General features: G+C 39.4%; 1 protein-coding gene across 1 annotated transcript; it reads left to right on the forward strand.

The window, feature by feature from the left end:
* Positions 1 to 6,343: 6,343 nt before the first annotated feature.
* LOC131429527 (coiled-coil domain-containing protein 96-like) lies at positions 6,344 to 8,269 on the forward strand. Its single transcript, XM_058593705.1, has 4 exons — positions 6,344 to 6,654; positions 6,710 to 6,906; positions 6,971 to 7,624; positions 7,691 to 8,269. Exons 1-4 carry the CDS (start codon positions 6,564 to 6,566, stop codon positions 7,733 to 7,735), a joined length of 987 nt encoding a protein of 328 aa, XP_058449688.1. The 5' UTR covers positions 6,344 to 6,563; the 3' UTR covers positions 7,736 to 8,269.
* Positions 8,270 to 18,645: the final 10,376 nt, after the last annotated feature.

Below are 18,645 nucleotides of genomic sequence, written 5' to 3' on the forward strand. Positions count from 1 at the left end.
CTTTTCCATGCATAATTAATTGGAAATCTATAATTCCTCCCTTACTTAACGAAGCAATTTTGGGCATATTATCTGGAATGTGTTTACGCGCGAACCACCACCGGCACTCCATGGCCAATGAGTAATTTGCAGCGTTGCGACCAGAACAGTTCGTGCCGGTCGGAGGTTCCAGAAGATGAAAATATCTTTTCGAAACGTTTATGTTTATTTTGAGTATTAATTTGATTTTAATTTCCTATTTATTTTAAGACATGAGCTTAACGTAGCCGTTTCTACAAGAAAATTTCGTTTAGCTAGATCTTGCGTACTCCAGGGAATCCAAGACATCACAGTTACACCATCTCGTAAAATCCTGTAATATCAGCAGCGCTAATCAGAAATCTGCAAATTAAAAGATATATCTGCGTACGTGCGTAAAAAAAAAGAAGGAAGTATTGACTCATTGTTGAATTTCGCTGAAGAATTCAAACCATATTCTAAAACTTTCTCAGAAACCTTAGAATCCAATTCCAGCTCTCGAAGAAAGAAATCAAATACTTCTTACAAACGACGAAAAACCTCAAAAACCAGCTGATAGTGTTCACTAGCGTTATTTGAAAATTGAGAATCCAATTGCAAAAAATGTTGTGCGGAAATAAGATCATCATTCAACAAAAATATTTTTACAAGATGGCATTACTGAGACGAATTAAGATGAAATTAAGTCAATTATTAGGAAACTCTAGAATATGAAGACTTCTGTCAATGTCTCTTCTCAAGGCAACATACACAGATAAAAATATTTTGTGATTTTACATTTATTTTCATGCACATATTTGGAGCAGGCAATTATATAGAAATTTACATTACAAAACGAAGCGGTTTGTAAATATACAGTCTTGTTCAATGAAAAACTGAATGAATTTTAATGTAATTTTACATCAATAATGGTTTTAAATCAGATTTTCGTTTCAACTGATGTCTATTTCATAGTACTATCGGTTTACATGTCGTGTAAGTTTCATCTTTTCTTTCTGTGTATGATTCTTGGTTAAAATTTTCTACAATAGTTTTGCATTAGATGGTTATGGTTATGGTGGTTATCGAGATGGCTTCCAGGCAATACACAAAATGAAGGGCGCATTCTTGCTAGATTCTGGATAGTACCAGTGTTGGATTGCGAAGCAGCTAGGAATTGACAATTTGACCGGGTCCCGTGTGGTAAAATCTTTCAGAGTCCCAGACCCAGACGATCTAACGGTGAGTTGGCGTGGAAGATAAACGAAGAAATGCAACCTCGTGAACGCAACGTGAACGAAGGTGTGGAATTACTTCAAGCGCAATCCAAACATTTTGAATAGGGACGTGACCACGAAGGTCAATTCGTCTGATTCGTCTTGCTGATAATGAAGCGGATCGGACTTCATGTTTTCGAGAGAGACAAGGAAGGAGCCTAATCAAACCGATGAATAAAATACGATGGCCAAATCTCGCGCCAGAAAGCTTCACCACAGAAAGTAGGGACGTACATTAAAGCGAAAGCCAAGTAATTCTCAGGCTTGGAGTTTTTAATCGGCAAGTTCTGTCTGGATGTTCTAGAAGAAGAAGAAGATGGACAAATTTTCCATCAAGTAGCTAGTGTGACAGATATCTGTGGGCGCGTCAAATTCAGCAGACCGGAGCATCAACGGCCAAATGTACCCTTCTTCCGGTCCCACAAAGGCGATATTCTGTGTCGGTCTTACGAAGCCAACGATGTTGTTTTTGTGCCGAAGGAGAAAAATCCACCATACTCACTAGCAGAGATGGCATTTCACTAGAGTGATACACCAGGGCGTAGGTTTCAATTATACACTGCGGACAGACTTTGAGTGCGTGCTTGTGTTGAACGAAGCTGGTGTGAGAGAATAAAATTCTCTTCGCACGAATCGATCTCACGTGCTCTCGCCTAAATACATCCAAGTGATCACTGGCGCGTGATGGTGAGCGAAAACTTCTGTGAACTTCAATTAATAGAGATAGATCTGGCCTTGCTATAAAAAATTTGCAATGAAAACCGAAAATTTAACGATAAATTGTTTTATTTTGCTGATTTTGCGTGTCCCACGCTTCTTCTACGCAAACCATACACCAGAGTGCTCACCGGCGTGTACACCTCTGTGAAAGTATCTGCATCCACCTCAGAGAATTTATTAGCTAATGCTCTAGAACTTTGGTGCGATTCAGTGGAGGAGGCAAAAAGAAATAAACAAACGCACTCATGATGCGTGCACACTTTATACCACAGTGGTGTATAACACATGGATCAATGAGTCCCGAGACTAACAATGGAAACAACATTTTTTTTGCAAAATTTTTTTTATTCATCAACATAATCACCTTTTAGAGTGATACAATGGTTCCAACGTTTTTCCAATTTTTCAATACCATGTTTATAAAAAATTTATCCTTTGCTTCAAAATAAGCTTCAGTTTCAGCGATGACCTCCTCATTTGAGCCAAATCTTTTTCCCTGGAGCATTTTTTTAAGATCAGCAAAGAGCCAGTAGTCACTGGGGGCTAAATCTGGCGAGTATGGGGGGTGGGGAAGCAGATCAAAGCCCAATTCGTTCAAGTTCGCCATTGTTTTCATCGACTTGTGGCAGGGTGCATTTTGTTCCATCGAAAGCAATCGCGGCACCCACTTGGAAAAAACCTTTTTCATGCTCAATTTTTATGAAGGATAGTAAATACACTTCCATATGATCTCTGTGTCATCTCAGCAATCTCACGGAGATTCACTTTACGATCTTTAATTATAATGTCACTTCACTCACATTTTCCATTGTAACGGCTTCCACAGGTCTACCCGAGTGTTCCGCGTCATTTGTGTCGGCACGACCACGTTTAAACTCGGCGAACCACCGACAAATCGTTGCTTTTGATGGACAAGAGTCCGGATAACATTTTTCAATCCCTTGTTTCGCTTGCACGGTGTTTTTACCCATTAAAAAACAATGTTTTATCAAAACACGAAACTCGGTTTTTTTCATTTTTTAAACAAACTACAAAACGACTTTACTCCAACCTCGATAACTCAGCTGTTTTTGGTCGAATCGACTTAAAATTTTGACCCGTTTCAAGCAAAGGTTAGTACTCTAGAAAGACGTGGTTACTGGTTTACTACAAGCGTCATCTCTGCTTTAGTCTCGGGACTTATTGATCCATGTGTTATATGTGAAAGAGAAGAGCTTTCGTTGAAGTTGTCAGTGCGAGGGGAGAAGTGTTGCTTGCTCTTCGTCACACAGAGGAGATGGACATCTCTGCTCACTAGAACTTGGTCCAATAGAAAAATTCTGAGCTATTATGAAGGACGAGAAACCAGAAACTGATCCAAAGTAATTTATTCTAACAAACAAAGTAATTTCTTTTAAGAAACTGAGTTGTGTTTGCACCATGTAAAAGCGGCCCTGGTTTGCACATAACTGTACTTAAAAAAAAAGAAGAACAGGTTTAGTATATCCAGAGTTAGTGTAAAGAGAGTGCGACTGATCGTTTGACAGAAATATTTGCTGTCAGTGTCATTCTAAACAAACAGACGACATTTCAAATTCAATACCAAAAACCTGTTTCAATCCACCTAGTAATGTAATGATTACGGTGTAATGATTACTATATTACTACACTATTTTTTAAACAAACTTCTATTTCTATCTTCAATAAGAACAAAAAAGTTTGTTAGAGCATACACTAGCATAACCTTTCAAATTAATAAAAAGGTTCAAGTTAAGTTTATGCGAATTCTTCGTATTCTTTTGCATTTTCGCTCTGCATGACAGTATAAATTTTAAACACACTTTGCTCTGTTGTTCCGGAACCGGAAGTCGCATCCGAACAAAAATAATTACCTGTCTATAAGACCATAGAACCTTTCATTTGAGTCTAAATTTGTGAAAATCTACTCAGTCTTCTCTGAAAAAATGAAGAGAGTTCCGTTTTTGATTTTTTGACCACTATTTCCGGGACTTCCGGAACTGGGAACATGGAATCGGCAAAGCTAAAATTGATTCGTATTACCAGTAAACTAGCACAACCTACAAATTAAAACATTTTTAAGCCAAATTTAGAAGAATTTTCCCTTGTTTTTTGCATTATCGCTCTAAATGACAGGTTGCAATTTTATACACACTCGACCCTATAACTCCGGAACCGGAAATCGAATCCGAACAAAATTCTACCCTTACTTATGGGACCATATAACCTCTCATTTATAGGCTAAGTTTCTGATAATCGGTCCAGCCGTTTTTATAAAGTTGAAGTGATCTCCGATTTGAAGAGCACGATCACTTTTTTCGGTACTTCCGGGACCGGGAATGATAATCCGGTATGCCCAAAATCAGTGTATTTGGTCATGAACAAAGCAAATCTGTTCAATTGAAGAACTATGAATTTTTCATACTTCATGGGATTATAAGAGCTTTCATTTGAACTAAAGCTTGTGAAAATTGGTTGAGCGATCATAGAGGAAATCGAGTGCCCTTTTTATGCACATAGTACCCTGTGACTCCGGAACTGTAAGTCAAATCAAAATGAAATTCAAAAGAAACCTTTCAATTCAATCTAAGTTTAAGATAATCGGTTATGGGGTCTTTGAGAAAAAGGAGTGCACTATTCTTTAATTTTTTTCATTTTAACCCGTTACTCTTGAACAGAAAATTCAGTTGGGGTAAAATTCAATAACAGGCTATAGGACCGAAAGACCTTTCATTTGAATCTTTTGTCGTTTTCGCTTGAGAAAACTGAAACTGACCCAGAGTAGTTTCATCAAACAAACACTTTCCACGAAACTTTCTTTGGGTTCGCACTTAGCATCGGAGGTTTGATCAAACGTGATATAAAAACCAGGTTCGAAACTGACTCGATTTTCAGTTCAATAATTTTGAAATTATGCTTGAAACTAGCTTCCAACAAACAATTTGACAGCAGTTTGGGAGGAAACTGTGTTAGGTTTGGCATCAACCGAAAACGACATATGTTTGTAATAATCGGCTCAGCCATCTCCGAGAAAATCAACTGCACGTTTTTGAGCATACACACATACATACAAACGGACATTTTGTGTACTCAATGATCTAAGTCGAATGGTATATGACACTTGGCCCTCCAGGCCTCGGTTCAAAAGTCGGTTTTCACAGTGATTACATAGCCCTTCTATATCGGAATGGAAAAACCTAATGAGGTTTTACAAGATGACGTCGTTCGTGATGAGAACAGTTCATATTTGCCGGCTATCAGTGATTTTTTTACCTACTCGAGTATGCGCGTTGAAATCGGAATGAACGCGTGATCGAACCATTGATAACTGTGAGATTATGTCAGCAGTTTGCGGTTATGTCATGGTAATTTGAAGGGGAAAAAGTTTGCTTTTACCCCCAAATTTATGCTAGGTGCACATAACCATTTTTACTTAAGTTTACGTTCCGTCTTCGACTCATTAGTGCGTCAGCAGATTATGTTGAACTGCTGACGCAAACCCCCGGATCAACATAATCCGCTGAGCAGACGTAAAGTTAATATTACTGGCAAAAAAAGGGTCTTGCAAGTAGCATTAACTTTACTTCTGCTCAGCGGATTATGTTGATCCGGGGGTTTGCGTCAGCAGTTCAACATAATCTGCTGACGCACTGATGAGTCGAAGACGAAACATAAACTTAAGGTTATGTCATGTTCATGTTTGCGGTTATGTCATGTTTCTAATATCGTTTTCGTTTTTAAACTGCACTACACTGGTGCAGTGCTATACCATGGCATGAATAAACGAACAAATATGATGAAAACATAAACAGTAACCCTTGACTACAATAAACGATTCCATTGCCCAGAGTTACACCGAACTTTTGATGAGTGCTACACCAGTGGTATCGGTGTAGAAAAAGTGTAGCACTGGTGTAGTGTAATTGGTAAAAACGAACGGTTTAAGTGCAGCTTTCGCACGGTTTTGCACAAAAGTGACGTAACCTCACAAAATGAGCCGAATGAACATCGTTTGATAGCTATCAGTTGTTTGTTTACATATTCATTCCGCATCATTCTATTCCATGTTATTAAGTTTTGTACGAACATGACATTACCTCACAAAATGAACAGAATGAACTTTTTTTGGCAGCCGCTGATGGTTTGTTTACAATTTAAAAGTTCATCAGAATTCGTTTGAATTTAAAAATTGCAAGTCGCCCCACTCTAAACAGATTTATACAAACTAGTGTCGACATTGTGCGAAACATAATTAGGTTTTGCAAGATAACATCACTGATGAACTCATGATGAATAAAGTTAATTTTTTTACATTTACCGGTGGTTTGTTTACATGTCCATCGAAACTAAATATGTACTTTACGTACAAACCAAAAACCCCCAAATGTTTACTGATAACTGTCAAATGACAATCATCCAGCTCGTTTTGTGAAATTATGTGAACAGTTTGCGGTTATGTCATGTTCATGTAATTGTCTTCTAATATTTGCAGAAATTTATTAAATCAAGTTAGCATTTGTGGATGGCTTCTAAAAATTTAAAAAATAGTTACTTCTAAAAACGTTCGCAAAAATGCCGATTGTCAAAACATCGGAAAGAAGTAAAAGTTGCTCCTCCTTTAGCGTGTTGGATGCTCTATTCGGTAATCAGGATGCAACAGAAGGTAAGACCGAAAAGCTGTTCTGTACAGTATCCCTAATCATGCCCGTTTCGCCAAGCTTCTCGTACATCATCTAAAACAAATACGGATCAGGAAACTCCAGAAATCAGTAAACTCAAAGAAAGTTCACAATCGGATGATGACATCCGGGCAAGGCTTCGGCAAGTTTCAAGTGTACAGCGGGAATCGCTGATGGTAGAAAGTTTTCGCAAACTTAGTGTCAAACGATTTGAATCACAAACCATTGATTTAGAGGTAGGCAATCCTAGCATCACTATCTAGCCATTTTATGTTTTGTTGAATGAATTTTACTGCATAGTCAGAGCCACCGGAACTCGAGTACCGAGCTTCGGAATACCAGTTGCTGGTGGAAACCAAACACGCCCAACAGCTGGATACTTTCAACAAAGCCATGGAACTCAGCTACCTCAAATTGCAAAAGCTTGCTGCAATGACGGTACGTAAGTCGGTTGACAGTAAAGTTATGCCCTCAACGGAATCCCTTCTGGATCGGATGAGTACCGCCCGAGCCGCTCTGTCGGGGCAACGCAGCAAGCTGATTGCCGTTTATCGGGAGCTGGAATTTCTTAATCGTCGAAACTCGCAGCTGGATGGTCAAATTAAGAACATTCGACTGGATGAACTTCACGACCTGCAGGCGGAAGTCAGCCGTACCGGCGAGAAGATCGACGAAACTAGCAAAGAGATGACCAAAGCACGGACCCAGTACGAAAGTGACATTTTGAAGGCGGCACACGTCCGGGAAAAATGGTTCACCTTTCAGAACAACATTCTTGATAAGCAGGATGACTTAGCGGAAGTCCAGGGCAATATAGTGGAAAATCGTATTTATCTGTGCGATCTGCTGGAACGGAAACAGAAGTTACGTCGGGAAAATTTTAAATTAAAGAAGCGATGTAGAATTATAGAAAACAAGCCGCTATTGAGAAAGTTTGATCGAATGGTTTACGAGGTGAGATAGAAGGCAGTGATTTGATGGATGTTTCGATTATCATTTCATTTTGTCTCCCCACTTTAGCTGCAAGTTATTCAACAATACACCGAAAAATTCAGAAGCATTTGAAAGAAACCCTACAGATTTTTCCCGTTATAGCGTTTCAGTTATAATACTCTTCGGCTGTAATCAAAAATCTTCCACAACTATTGTTGTGGAAGAACCGAAAAAGCAAACAAAATAGAGCAAATCAATCAATCCTTGAAAACCCATTGTCAGGATTTCTATCTTAATTAGAGAATCTTTAAGATGGTTTCATATAAGTCAGACTCTCATCCTGCCGGGATCATCCCCATCAGGCGGTCTGGTCGGTCGCCCATTGTCTACTCGGAATCGCTTCGAATTAGATCACAATTACGAGCGGCAGACTCAATCGAGGGTGAAAATTGTACTTTCAACGCAAGAAATGATGTGCGTCCGTTCCGTGCTCGGTCCGTGAAACTCGGTCCCCTTTGAGAACTATTCTTCTCTCGAAAAATCCAAAAAGAAAAACGTGCCTAGTCACTCTCGTCGCCGCCACGTAACGCCGTGGCCCGTAGCGAAATGCGAAGTGCTTGGAACACTTGCTGCACTACGGAAGGGATTTCCACCGAAACAAAAACATTCGAGCGGTTCCACTCCCCTCATAGCTGCGGAAACAGAATCAAAACAAAGAAACCGTTGAGGTTTGATTCACACAAACTCGAAAGCTTATCATTGCCGGATCACACATGGGAAATGACTCCATGATGATGGGGAATGAGAAAATGCTGACCCACTATTTAGCGGAAATCGAGATAAGTTTTGTTTACATTTCTTCACCGGAAGCGACATGGGTTGTTACGTTACTTGACTCTTCTATGATATTAGTATACATTTTTTGATGATATACTGCAACAGGTCTGTTTAATTTTAGACTGATTCTTCAAGAACAAGTCGTCGCCAAAGGGATATAGATTTCTTTTTTTAAAACTCTAACCACATGGTTTGCCTAGACGATAAAACAGATCAGAACCAATACCAATGGACACAAACATATTCAATTTATTCTCATTTCAAACAATCTTCACTCACACACACGCGTGATTAATGCGACCATGGGATTTGCTACTGGTAACTCACACAACCTCAACAATCCGGTCGGTTCTGGTGAAGTCTCCGTTGAAGTGCGGGGGGCAAAGTATACAATTTCTTAATTGTGTTATTTCAAACAAAGAAGCAGAAAAGCAGAAAAAATGAAAAATACCTTTGAAGAAAAGCAACCTGCCTGCCCTGGCCAAAGCAAGGAGCAGGGATGGTAAATGATGAGGATATGTCATGGTTTTATGGAACCCCCGGGAAAGCGTGTGGTTGGTCGGGAAAAACGACAAGCGACGGAATAGGAGTATAGCCGCCGGACTTTCTACTTGCTACGATGGAAAAATATTTTTCGCTATAACGAGTGGTGTGTGAGGAAGTCTTTTATTCCTCTTTTGTGAGGTTTTTTTTCTTCCACGACCCGTTCCAAAACGGCTCTGACTTACCGTGGCTCATTTTCCTGAGTTTGAACACACGAGGATGTAAGAAGCAGATCCTTGCTTCGAGCAGTGGAAAAAAGTTTTCTAAGCTTTATCAGGAGAAAATGGTCAGATCAAGCTTCACGTGACAATCCGAGGTGGTGGTTGCTCATGGAGTGGCAAGTGTTTTGATCATTTTTTGAGCAGTTTATAATGTGGGGATAAGCTCCAAATAATTACAAAATTATTCGCAAAATACCTGTCAACCTTCAACATCGTGGAACACATTTCATATTTAGAATACAAAAGTTTTCGGCATACACATCTTTGAATAGAGTACAAAACGAAAAATAATTGAGTAAATTTAAATTTTGCTTACCAATTACTTTATTTTAGTAAAAATTCTGAAATAAACATACTTAATATGTGGAATAATCTCCATCCTAGCTATTTTCTACAAAATGAATCTGAAAAATGAATAAGAGCTAAAAAGACGAATAACCACAAAGTTAGAACCTCTAATAAATTCGGGTGGGTAATGTCAGAGACATAACTGTATGACGTGCGCAACTAACAACTGACAGGCTTCTTCCACACTTTTGAATATCGTCATTATCATAAGAGATTTGTACCCAAAACCCGACCCAAACCCGAACCCGACAAGTATTTATCAGAATTGGGTACAGAAAAACATATGTTTGTTCGGGTCGGGTCGGATACGGGTGCCGATATTTTCATTTTTCAACTGGTACGGGTCGTGTTCGGGTTAAAATATGTGACCAGGCTTCGGGGTTCGGGACTTTTTACGAGTCGGGTACAGGAAAAGATTTTCGTGTTTTAATCGGGTACGGGTCGGGATCGGGATTAGGATTTATCTCGGGTTCGGGTCGGGTACTGGTAAAAGTTTTTTTATTCGATCGGGAACGGGTCGGGCTCGGGTTTGAAAGAATGCTTACCCGACCATTTCTAATTCTCATCACCTGTGCACCTTGTTTCAGATACCTGTTGCGGTTTTCGGGCGGCTTCTCCTTCCTGAATGCTGATATAACTCGGGAGAAAAATGATGGATCCATAATTCGTCCATTGTTTCATACCAACGCAAGATATCTTTTTAATTGCGATTAAACATTGCCGATCAGCTCTCTGGATAGGTGATGCGTTGTTGTTTTTGTTCGTTTTTTGAGCGATTTTCGCGGAAGATCGTAAAAGTCCCTTCAGTCGATGTGCTAATTATCTCAGCGTAGCTAATTTCACGAGCTTCGATTTTGCGTTCATTCATCACGATTATCAAAATTTGATTAATTATTTTGGCCATGTTTAAAATCAGAACACCACAAATTTTTCCTCCTTAATGGTTCCGAGTGCGAGTAGCACGGTTTTTTCTCTTTAAAAAGCAATACTTTATCAATATACGGAATTCGTTATTTCCAATTTTTTTTTTCATAAATAAATTAGTAACGTCATTTACACGTCGATGTGGTTGAATTGACGTGAAAATTTGACACATGTCATCTGAAGGTTGGACTTTCGAGCATTTCGAAAAATGAGGTTAGTTTGACATTACAAACGTCTTCTGGGATAGTCACCTTTCATCATTAACCCCAGTAACCCAACATTCTCAAAGATTAAATTTAGAAAATTTCCAAACACAAATAAGTTCATACGGAACACAAAATACTGCTACCTTCAAACAAATATTGGCAGTGATTTTGAATCTGGTTGGGTAGTCCTACCTCAACAGTTCGAACAACCCCACAGTAGTTTTATGTCGTATTCAACTTTAAATGCGCAATATTGTTTTCAAACAAAATACCGAAAACATTTCAAGCTTCAAATTTATGCATTTCACGCAAAGTTAAATCGAAACAAAATAATATTAAATAATCGACCTTGGTCTTATAAAGGACAAATATAATTTTCATTAGAATTGAGAAATGCTTCAAAATAGTGGGTCGTTCTCCCTGGTACGAAAAATTAGCCACCTGGGCTTAATATGTTTCACCGGCCCTGACTGTAGTGGTCGGAAACGTCGTAGTGTGCAATTCCAAAATCAAAGCTGGACACCCCCATATACGCTTTAAGATCGAAGATTGCGTCGAAAGAAGATCTGTCAGAAAGAAAACTTGCAAAAAAGGTGGGTTTTCCTGCAAGTACTGTCCATAGTGTCGATAGTCGATACAAGTGTGACAACAGCCAGGAAGATTGGGATCGGAACGAAAACGGAACTACCAGAAGGACGCGAAGGTGAAACAAATATTGCCGAAGATACCAGATCTTTCGGCACGTACTGTGGTTAGAAAAATAAAAATGTCTCCAATTTTCGCGCATACTTCCGTGCACCGGCAAGGTATGAAGTCGTTCAAGGTGAAAACTGTACATCATGTGAGGGCTAATAGTGTTAGAGAGACTCTGAGTAGCTTTCCGGAATGCCTTTTTAAACTGCCATGCTATGTAATGGCGTAGAGGAGCATTGCAGGACGAAGAAAGAGGTCAAGTTTACTAACATAAATTTGTTTTGGCAGGCAATGTGCAGCTTCGGTGAAGAGAGAATTCTCTCAATATACACAACAAGCTAAGGTTACAATGTTTTTTCTAAAATCTTGGACAATAGCAGCCAAACCGGTTGCAGTGAAGTCTGCACAGACCCTCATGGCTGGAGTAAAATGAAAAGTTCGAAGTTTCTTCATGCAGCCTAATTAAGTAACTGTAATTAGTTCAATGTTTTCAAAACAGACTTCTAAGCTGATACACTGAGGATGAATTCGAAATACTGGTATCTGTCTGTCATTATTACGTTAGCATTATAACAAAATAGGTAAAAAGTATTTCATATAGGAATCTTCATTTTTTGTTTCAAAAAACGGTTAGTAATTAATAATCAAATATAAAAAGTTATAAGATGACTAATAATGCACAATTAAATGAATAATAATGTATCTTGGATTGAACTAACACCAAATTTAATCTGTTCAGATTTTGTCGCGAACAGCAGAAAAAGTTGGTAAAATGATGAAATTAAATGGAGTGAACGTATCCCAATTGGGTTTCACACGATGACATCAAACGAGCGGTAAATTCAGTCCATCTTCGACGTTTATTGGTGGTTTGTGTACCATGGAATACTGTGGAATGTGGAATGAGACAGAATATTGTAGAATAGAATAAAATAATACAGACTGAACAAATGAGTAAACTACTGATAGCATTCAAACGATGTTCATCCAGTTCATTTTGTGAGGTTGTGTCGTTTTCATGTGAGACCTGATGGGTGAGATGATCTGTGAGTGAAGTGTAAGAGGAAGTGTATGCAAGAACGGTAATAAAGGCCACCGTTTCAGCTCAGAACTAACGATCGACCAATACTAGAGATAAAAGTAGGGTAACGGTACCCTCATTTATCTCTGCTCCATAAGTCATCTCATATACGAAAACCATTATTTAGCGTGAGATCTGTTGTCACTTTGACACTGAGAAAACTGGAAAATCGAACTAAGAAAAGCTCTTAAACTTGGAAAAGAAGGAAGAAGAAGAAAGAAGAAAAGAAGAAGAATGATGCAAAATATCAGGAATATAAAAAAGAAACGAATAAATAACGCAAGAGTATAGATAAGCATGTAAAAAAAAATTACTTCAAGTACCCAACAGGTAAACCCATTTGAAAGATTATTATTATTGTTATTAATACTACCATTATTACGTTTTTACATTACTAATACAATTGTTACCACTACATTCCATACAGGCCATTACAAGAACCACATACCACAATTTACATTATCACAAAACCAGATCTACGACCATTGTCATTACAAAAACAACAACTAAACTATAGAACACAACCACACATTATAAAGACAATTTTATACAATCTATTTGAATCAGCACAAAAAAACAGTGACCAAGTGGGCACCATAGCCTAGGAACGTCTGTGTGTTGATTTAAAATAGAAGCCTTATAAAGGGTCCAGTGTAGAACCGAAGCAAGGGACTGCTGCCACTGAGACTACTTCAAAAAAAAAGACTAACCAATATTTGATATAAATTTAATAATTTTGAAGAATGAAGAAGTTATAGTTGAAACAATTTGAAGGTAATCTCGGAATTTGTCTTTTCATGATTGCGTATTTGAACGATTTCTTCTGTTGTTTTTGGTAAACTGAACCGATCAATTTTTCTTGACTTCTCTGATTTTAGCCATCCGATTCGCCTTGAATCCCTCATACGATGTAACTCATAAAGACATAATTTGTCAAATGACGGATTATTTCATTTTTAATGTGTTAGATTAGCATGAATTTGGCTGGTTTCGACTGTAGCTTGCACTCTGCTAGCAGGTGCGACTGTATGAATTTAAATGCACCTTTTACCAGTCAAGCAAATATGTGCCTCTGTGGCTCAGTCGATTAACAGACGTACTTTGTGATCCGATGATTCTCTATTCAAGTCGCGGTGGTCGCTATCAGTATTTTTTATTTTTTATTTCAATGGATTTCATGTCATGGAGTTTTGGACACAATATGGAATGTTCTTCCACGTAAATTTACATGCACTACGACGTTCCTTTCATGTGCATCTTATAAGATGTATAATCACCAGGTTTTTTCGAAGTGTGTAGCTTTCAAACGAGTCTAAGTCTTTCGAAATTTATTATCCTTCCAAATTTGATTGACATTATTAGCCTTCAAATAAGCCCATGTCTATCGAAATTTGTTGAGTTGTCTTCGAGGAAATTCAGCCGATAAAAAATGTGCGGTTATTCGGTTACGTCACTTTTACCATTATATGTTTGAAGCCAAAATTGACAGCCAATTGATCTTCAAACTTGGTCTACAAAACAATAGTAACTTTTAAATGAGCCTAGACTTGTTAAAATCGGCTAAGCCAACTCTGAGAAAATTGAACGGTAAATAAACAACGTATTTTGTCGGTTACGTCACTTTTACCATTATATCTCCAGAATCCGAAGTCATAATTATTTGATCTTCGAACTTGAATAATGGTCCAATAATAACTTATTAAAATCGGCTCAGGAATCAGGAATCAGAACAAATTGGCTCAAATGGCACGTTCCCCTTGATATTTGGAGATTTGTGCCTTGTCATCAATTTGTTTTTAGCATCATTTTCCCGATATATAAGAGGGAAGGATTGAAAGGAAATGGTAAGGGTTGGACTAGGAGGATGAGAAAAATTGACGACACAAAAACACATAAAAGCAGAAGTAAATTCTGCACCCCTAAGGGATGCCGAACAATCTGCTGAGGATCACATTTAGTGGAAGCAGAAGTAAATTCTGAACCTCTACGAGGTCCCGAACAGTCTGCTGTTAATAAAACCTCCAACCCCCGAGAGGATTTAGAGATCTTACAAAAGCGACACCATTCTGCACTCCCGGAAGAATGCAGAACGATTCGCAGTATGTACGAGCAGAAGTAAATTCGGCACCCCCTAAAGGATGCCAAACAATCTGCTAAACCCTATTTAAGGCGAATACAGAAGGGATTCATTCACTCCAGGAAGAACGATGAACCCTTCTGACTATAGCTCCTTACCACATTGGGTGAGAAACGAGAGAATATCCTTCAATTTTAGCTCCGCATACACAGACTCAACCATGTATGGAGAACCAAAAACCCGGATACGTAGCTGCGTCAATGCGGGACAGTTACATATCAAATGATATGAAGTACCATAATCGCATTCACACAAATCACACGAATAATACTCAGCACGTTGAATAGTAGCCATGTGATAATTGAGTTTGCAATGTCCAGTCAGAGCTCTGACCAGAATACTGCAATGTTGCTTGGAGAAATGCAGTAGACACTTTGACATTTTCAGATTTAAATCTGGTAGAAATGCTTTCGTCTGAGCGCAAGTTTGCAAGCTGCGCCAGTAGCTGGCATGTTTGGATGCAGCCCAAGAACGAATCTTGTGCTTTATCCAACTAGTTGAAAGTGGTAAAGCTGGTTCAGGACCAACGAAATCATTCGTTGCACCAGCTCTAGCCAACTCATCAGCCCATTCATTTCCAGTAATACCAGAATGGCCGGGTACCCATAAGAAGTAAACAGCATTTGAAATGCTGAGGTCTTCAATTTGAGTTCGACATGCGATCACTAGATTCGACCGTGAGTCATTCGAACTGAGTGCTTTTAAGGCTGCCTGACTGTCGGAACAAAAATAAATTCGTTTACCACAGATCCTCTGCTGAAGTGCCGATTGTACTCCACACAGAATCGCGTAGATTTCTGCTTGGAACACAGTACAGTATCTACCAAGTGAATGAGACTGCTCCAGCCTCATTTCACGACAGTAGACACCAGCACCTGCACGACCATTCATCAGAGAACCGTCCGTATAACAAACTATGTGTTCATCAAGTTGTCGTTCCAGACAACCAGACAACCATTCCTCACGAAGAGGATAGCTCACATGGAATGTTTTGAAAGGAAAACTGCATGTGAGAGTTAGGTCACTAGGAGCGAGTAAATACTCATCCCATGTAACCATTTGAGACCACAAGCGAGTATGGCTGGTAGCATAATCTAATGGGTTACTGTTCCAAAGCCCTGTAACCTTAAGACGGTATGCACAAGATAATGCTTCTTGTTTTAGGAACACATGTAGTGGTTTAATGCACAGTAGCGCCTCTAGAGCAGCAGTAGGAGTTGTTGTGAATGCTCCTGTCATCGCCATTAGGACCATCCTTTGGAGATGATTTAGCTTTGACTGAACTGTCGCGACTTCTCCTTTCTGCCACCATACAAGACAACCATATGCTAAAATTGGTCTAACAATAGTTGTGTAGATCCAATGAATATATCTGGGTTTGAGTCCCCATGATTTTCCAAAAGCTCGTCTGCATTGGCCGAAAGCCATACAAGCTCTCTTAATCCTGAAGTCAATGTGAGCAGACCAATTTAGTTTTGAGTCAAGAATAACCCCGACGTATTTAACTTGATCGACCACAGTGACCTCTGAACCGAAGAACTGTAACGGACGAGCTCCTGTGATTATCCTACGATGAGTGAAAAGAACCATTGATGTTTTGCCCGGATTTACAGACAATCCAACCTGACAACACCATTGTTCAACAGATCGCAGGGCTTGCTGCATTAAATCAAAGAGAGTGTTAATGCTTATACCGGTCATCAATATATGATAATCGTCGGCAAAACCATAAGTCGGAAATCCAAGGTTATTAAGTTTCCTTAACAAACCATCAGCGACTAGGTTCCATAAAAGTGGGGATAGTACACCACCTTGAGGACATCCACAGACACTCATCTTTCTAATCTCTGCTTGCCGAAGCGATGAACAAAGAAGTCGATTGCTAAGCATTGCGTGTATCCAATTTGTGATACTTGAAGGTATGCCATGACCACGGGCTGCTTCCAGAATTGAATTGAAAGACACGTTATCAAAGGCACCTTCAATATCTAGGAAAACTCCCAAGCAAGATTGCTTTTGCGAGAAAGCTTTTTCAATGTTGTACACAACATCATGTAACAGGGTTGTAGTGGACTTTCCACGCTGGTAAGCATGTTGCATTCCATGTAGCGGTTGCACGCCCAGACTAACATTCCTGATATAGTGATCGACTATGCGTTCCACTGTTTTAAGAAGAAATGAGCTAAGACTGATAGGCCTGAAACTTTTCGCTTCCTCATAAGTGTCACGACCGCCTTTGGGAATAAATTTGACAATTATTTCCTGCCAGGCTCTTGGAATATATCCTGTCGCAAGACTAAAAGTAAGTATTTTCTTCAAAACATGTTTGAAATGTTCATACCCTTTCTGCAGTAACACTGGGAAAACTCCATCCTTTCCAGGAGATTTGTACGGAGCAAAACTCTCAACTGCCCATTTGACCGATTCAATCGTCACAACGCTTCGAGCAAGGGCCCAAGAATCGTAACTACCTGAAAAAGTCTCGGGAAGAGCTGTCGGTGATGGATCCATACATCCTGGAAAGTGAGTGTTAAGAAGGCAGTGAAGTACATCACTTTCATCAGACAAGTGTTCACCATCTGAAGTTCTTAAGAAACTGACATTAAAGTCGTTAGACTTCGAAAGTAACTTATTTAATCTGCTAGCCTCGTTGAGACTAGAGACATTTGTGCAGAGGCTTTTCCAACCACTTCGCTCAGACGATCGAAGAGCATTTTTGTAAGCCCTTCGAGCCAACACGAATGCCTCCGACCCATCTCTGCGTCGGTGGTTCCAAGCTCTTCTGCATAGTTTCCTTAGTCTAGCAAGTTCAGCATTCCACCAAGGAGTTCCTCTAGTAGCTCGCACAATCCGAAGTGGACAAGACTCTTCATATGCTGCAACTATGAGTGAATTTGTCTCGTCGACAACATTTTCCAAATCAATTGGGGTTTCAATTGTTGGTTGGTACCCGTAAAATCTAGTCGCCAAGCCCTCTTCATAGAGGTCCCAGTTTGTAGATTTGGGATTACGATATGTGATAATATCAAATTTAACGTTTGAATGATCAAAGAATATGTACTTATGATCAGACAACGAAGGTTCGAGCTCATCGGAGACGAGCAAATTCACCAACTCATGCGCAATTCTATCAGAGCAGAGAGTTACGTCCAAAACCTCCTCTCTTCCAGATCTCGCAAAAGTTGGGCGGTTTCCTGCATTGACTATGTGCAGGTTTGTACTGCTCACGAATTCCATCATATCAGAGCCCCTCGAATTTATATCTGTGCTGCCCCAAATGATATGGTGAGCATTTATGTCACTGCCGATTACAAGCGGTATATCACTCTTGCAGCAGTATGATATAACCTTTTTGAAGTCATCGCTTGGCGAAGGTTGGTTATGCGGTAAATATGCCGAACAATAGACATATTTCCTGTCTATGCCATCAATAGTCATACCAACTGTGACAGCACAAATATCCCGAGTTGTGAGCTCCGATATGAGAGAAACATCGAGAGCACTATTTGCAAGTGTGCATGCTCGAGGCATTTCACGTGGATTAGTCATACCGATCTTGTTGAAGGCAACAAAGATTGGGTTTAACAATTTTCCAACGTAGAAGTTTCCCTTTTGGAAATATGGTTCTTGAACCAAAGCTATAGAAGCTTTACCTTCTTGAAGAAGTCTGGATAGATTCATAGTTGCTGTACGTTTATGCTGAAGATTGATTTGTGCCACTCTAACCATTATAAATTAGAGTAACGAACATTCCACCTCCAGCACCAACCGTACAACAACTACAAGAAACCAAATATATTGGCTTATAATCGCCTATAGCGAACCATGTAAGGATTTTTTTAAATGTTATTATCATTTAAATCCCACGAGTTGCGAAGAAAGAAGTCGTCCACTGTGTCAGAGCTTCGCTTAACACAGTAAGGGAACACCCCAAGATATTCCGTTCACGACTGCATTGTTTAACCTCCTGCAGCCATTCAGCCATCGGCACGGAAATACACCTTGGCTTAGGAGTTCCTATTTTTGTGGCCTTTTTTGTGGAACAGGAAACC

The sequence above is a fragment of the Malaya genurostris genome, chromosome 2 (assembly GCF_030247185.1).
Source record: "Malaya genurostris strain Urasoe2022 chromosome 2, Malgen_1.1, whole genome shotgun sequence".
In the NCBI taxonomy this organism is placed as follows: domain Eukaryota; kingdom Metazoa; phylum Arthropoda; class Insecta; order Diptera; family Culicidae; genus Malaya; species Malaya genurostris.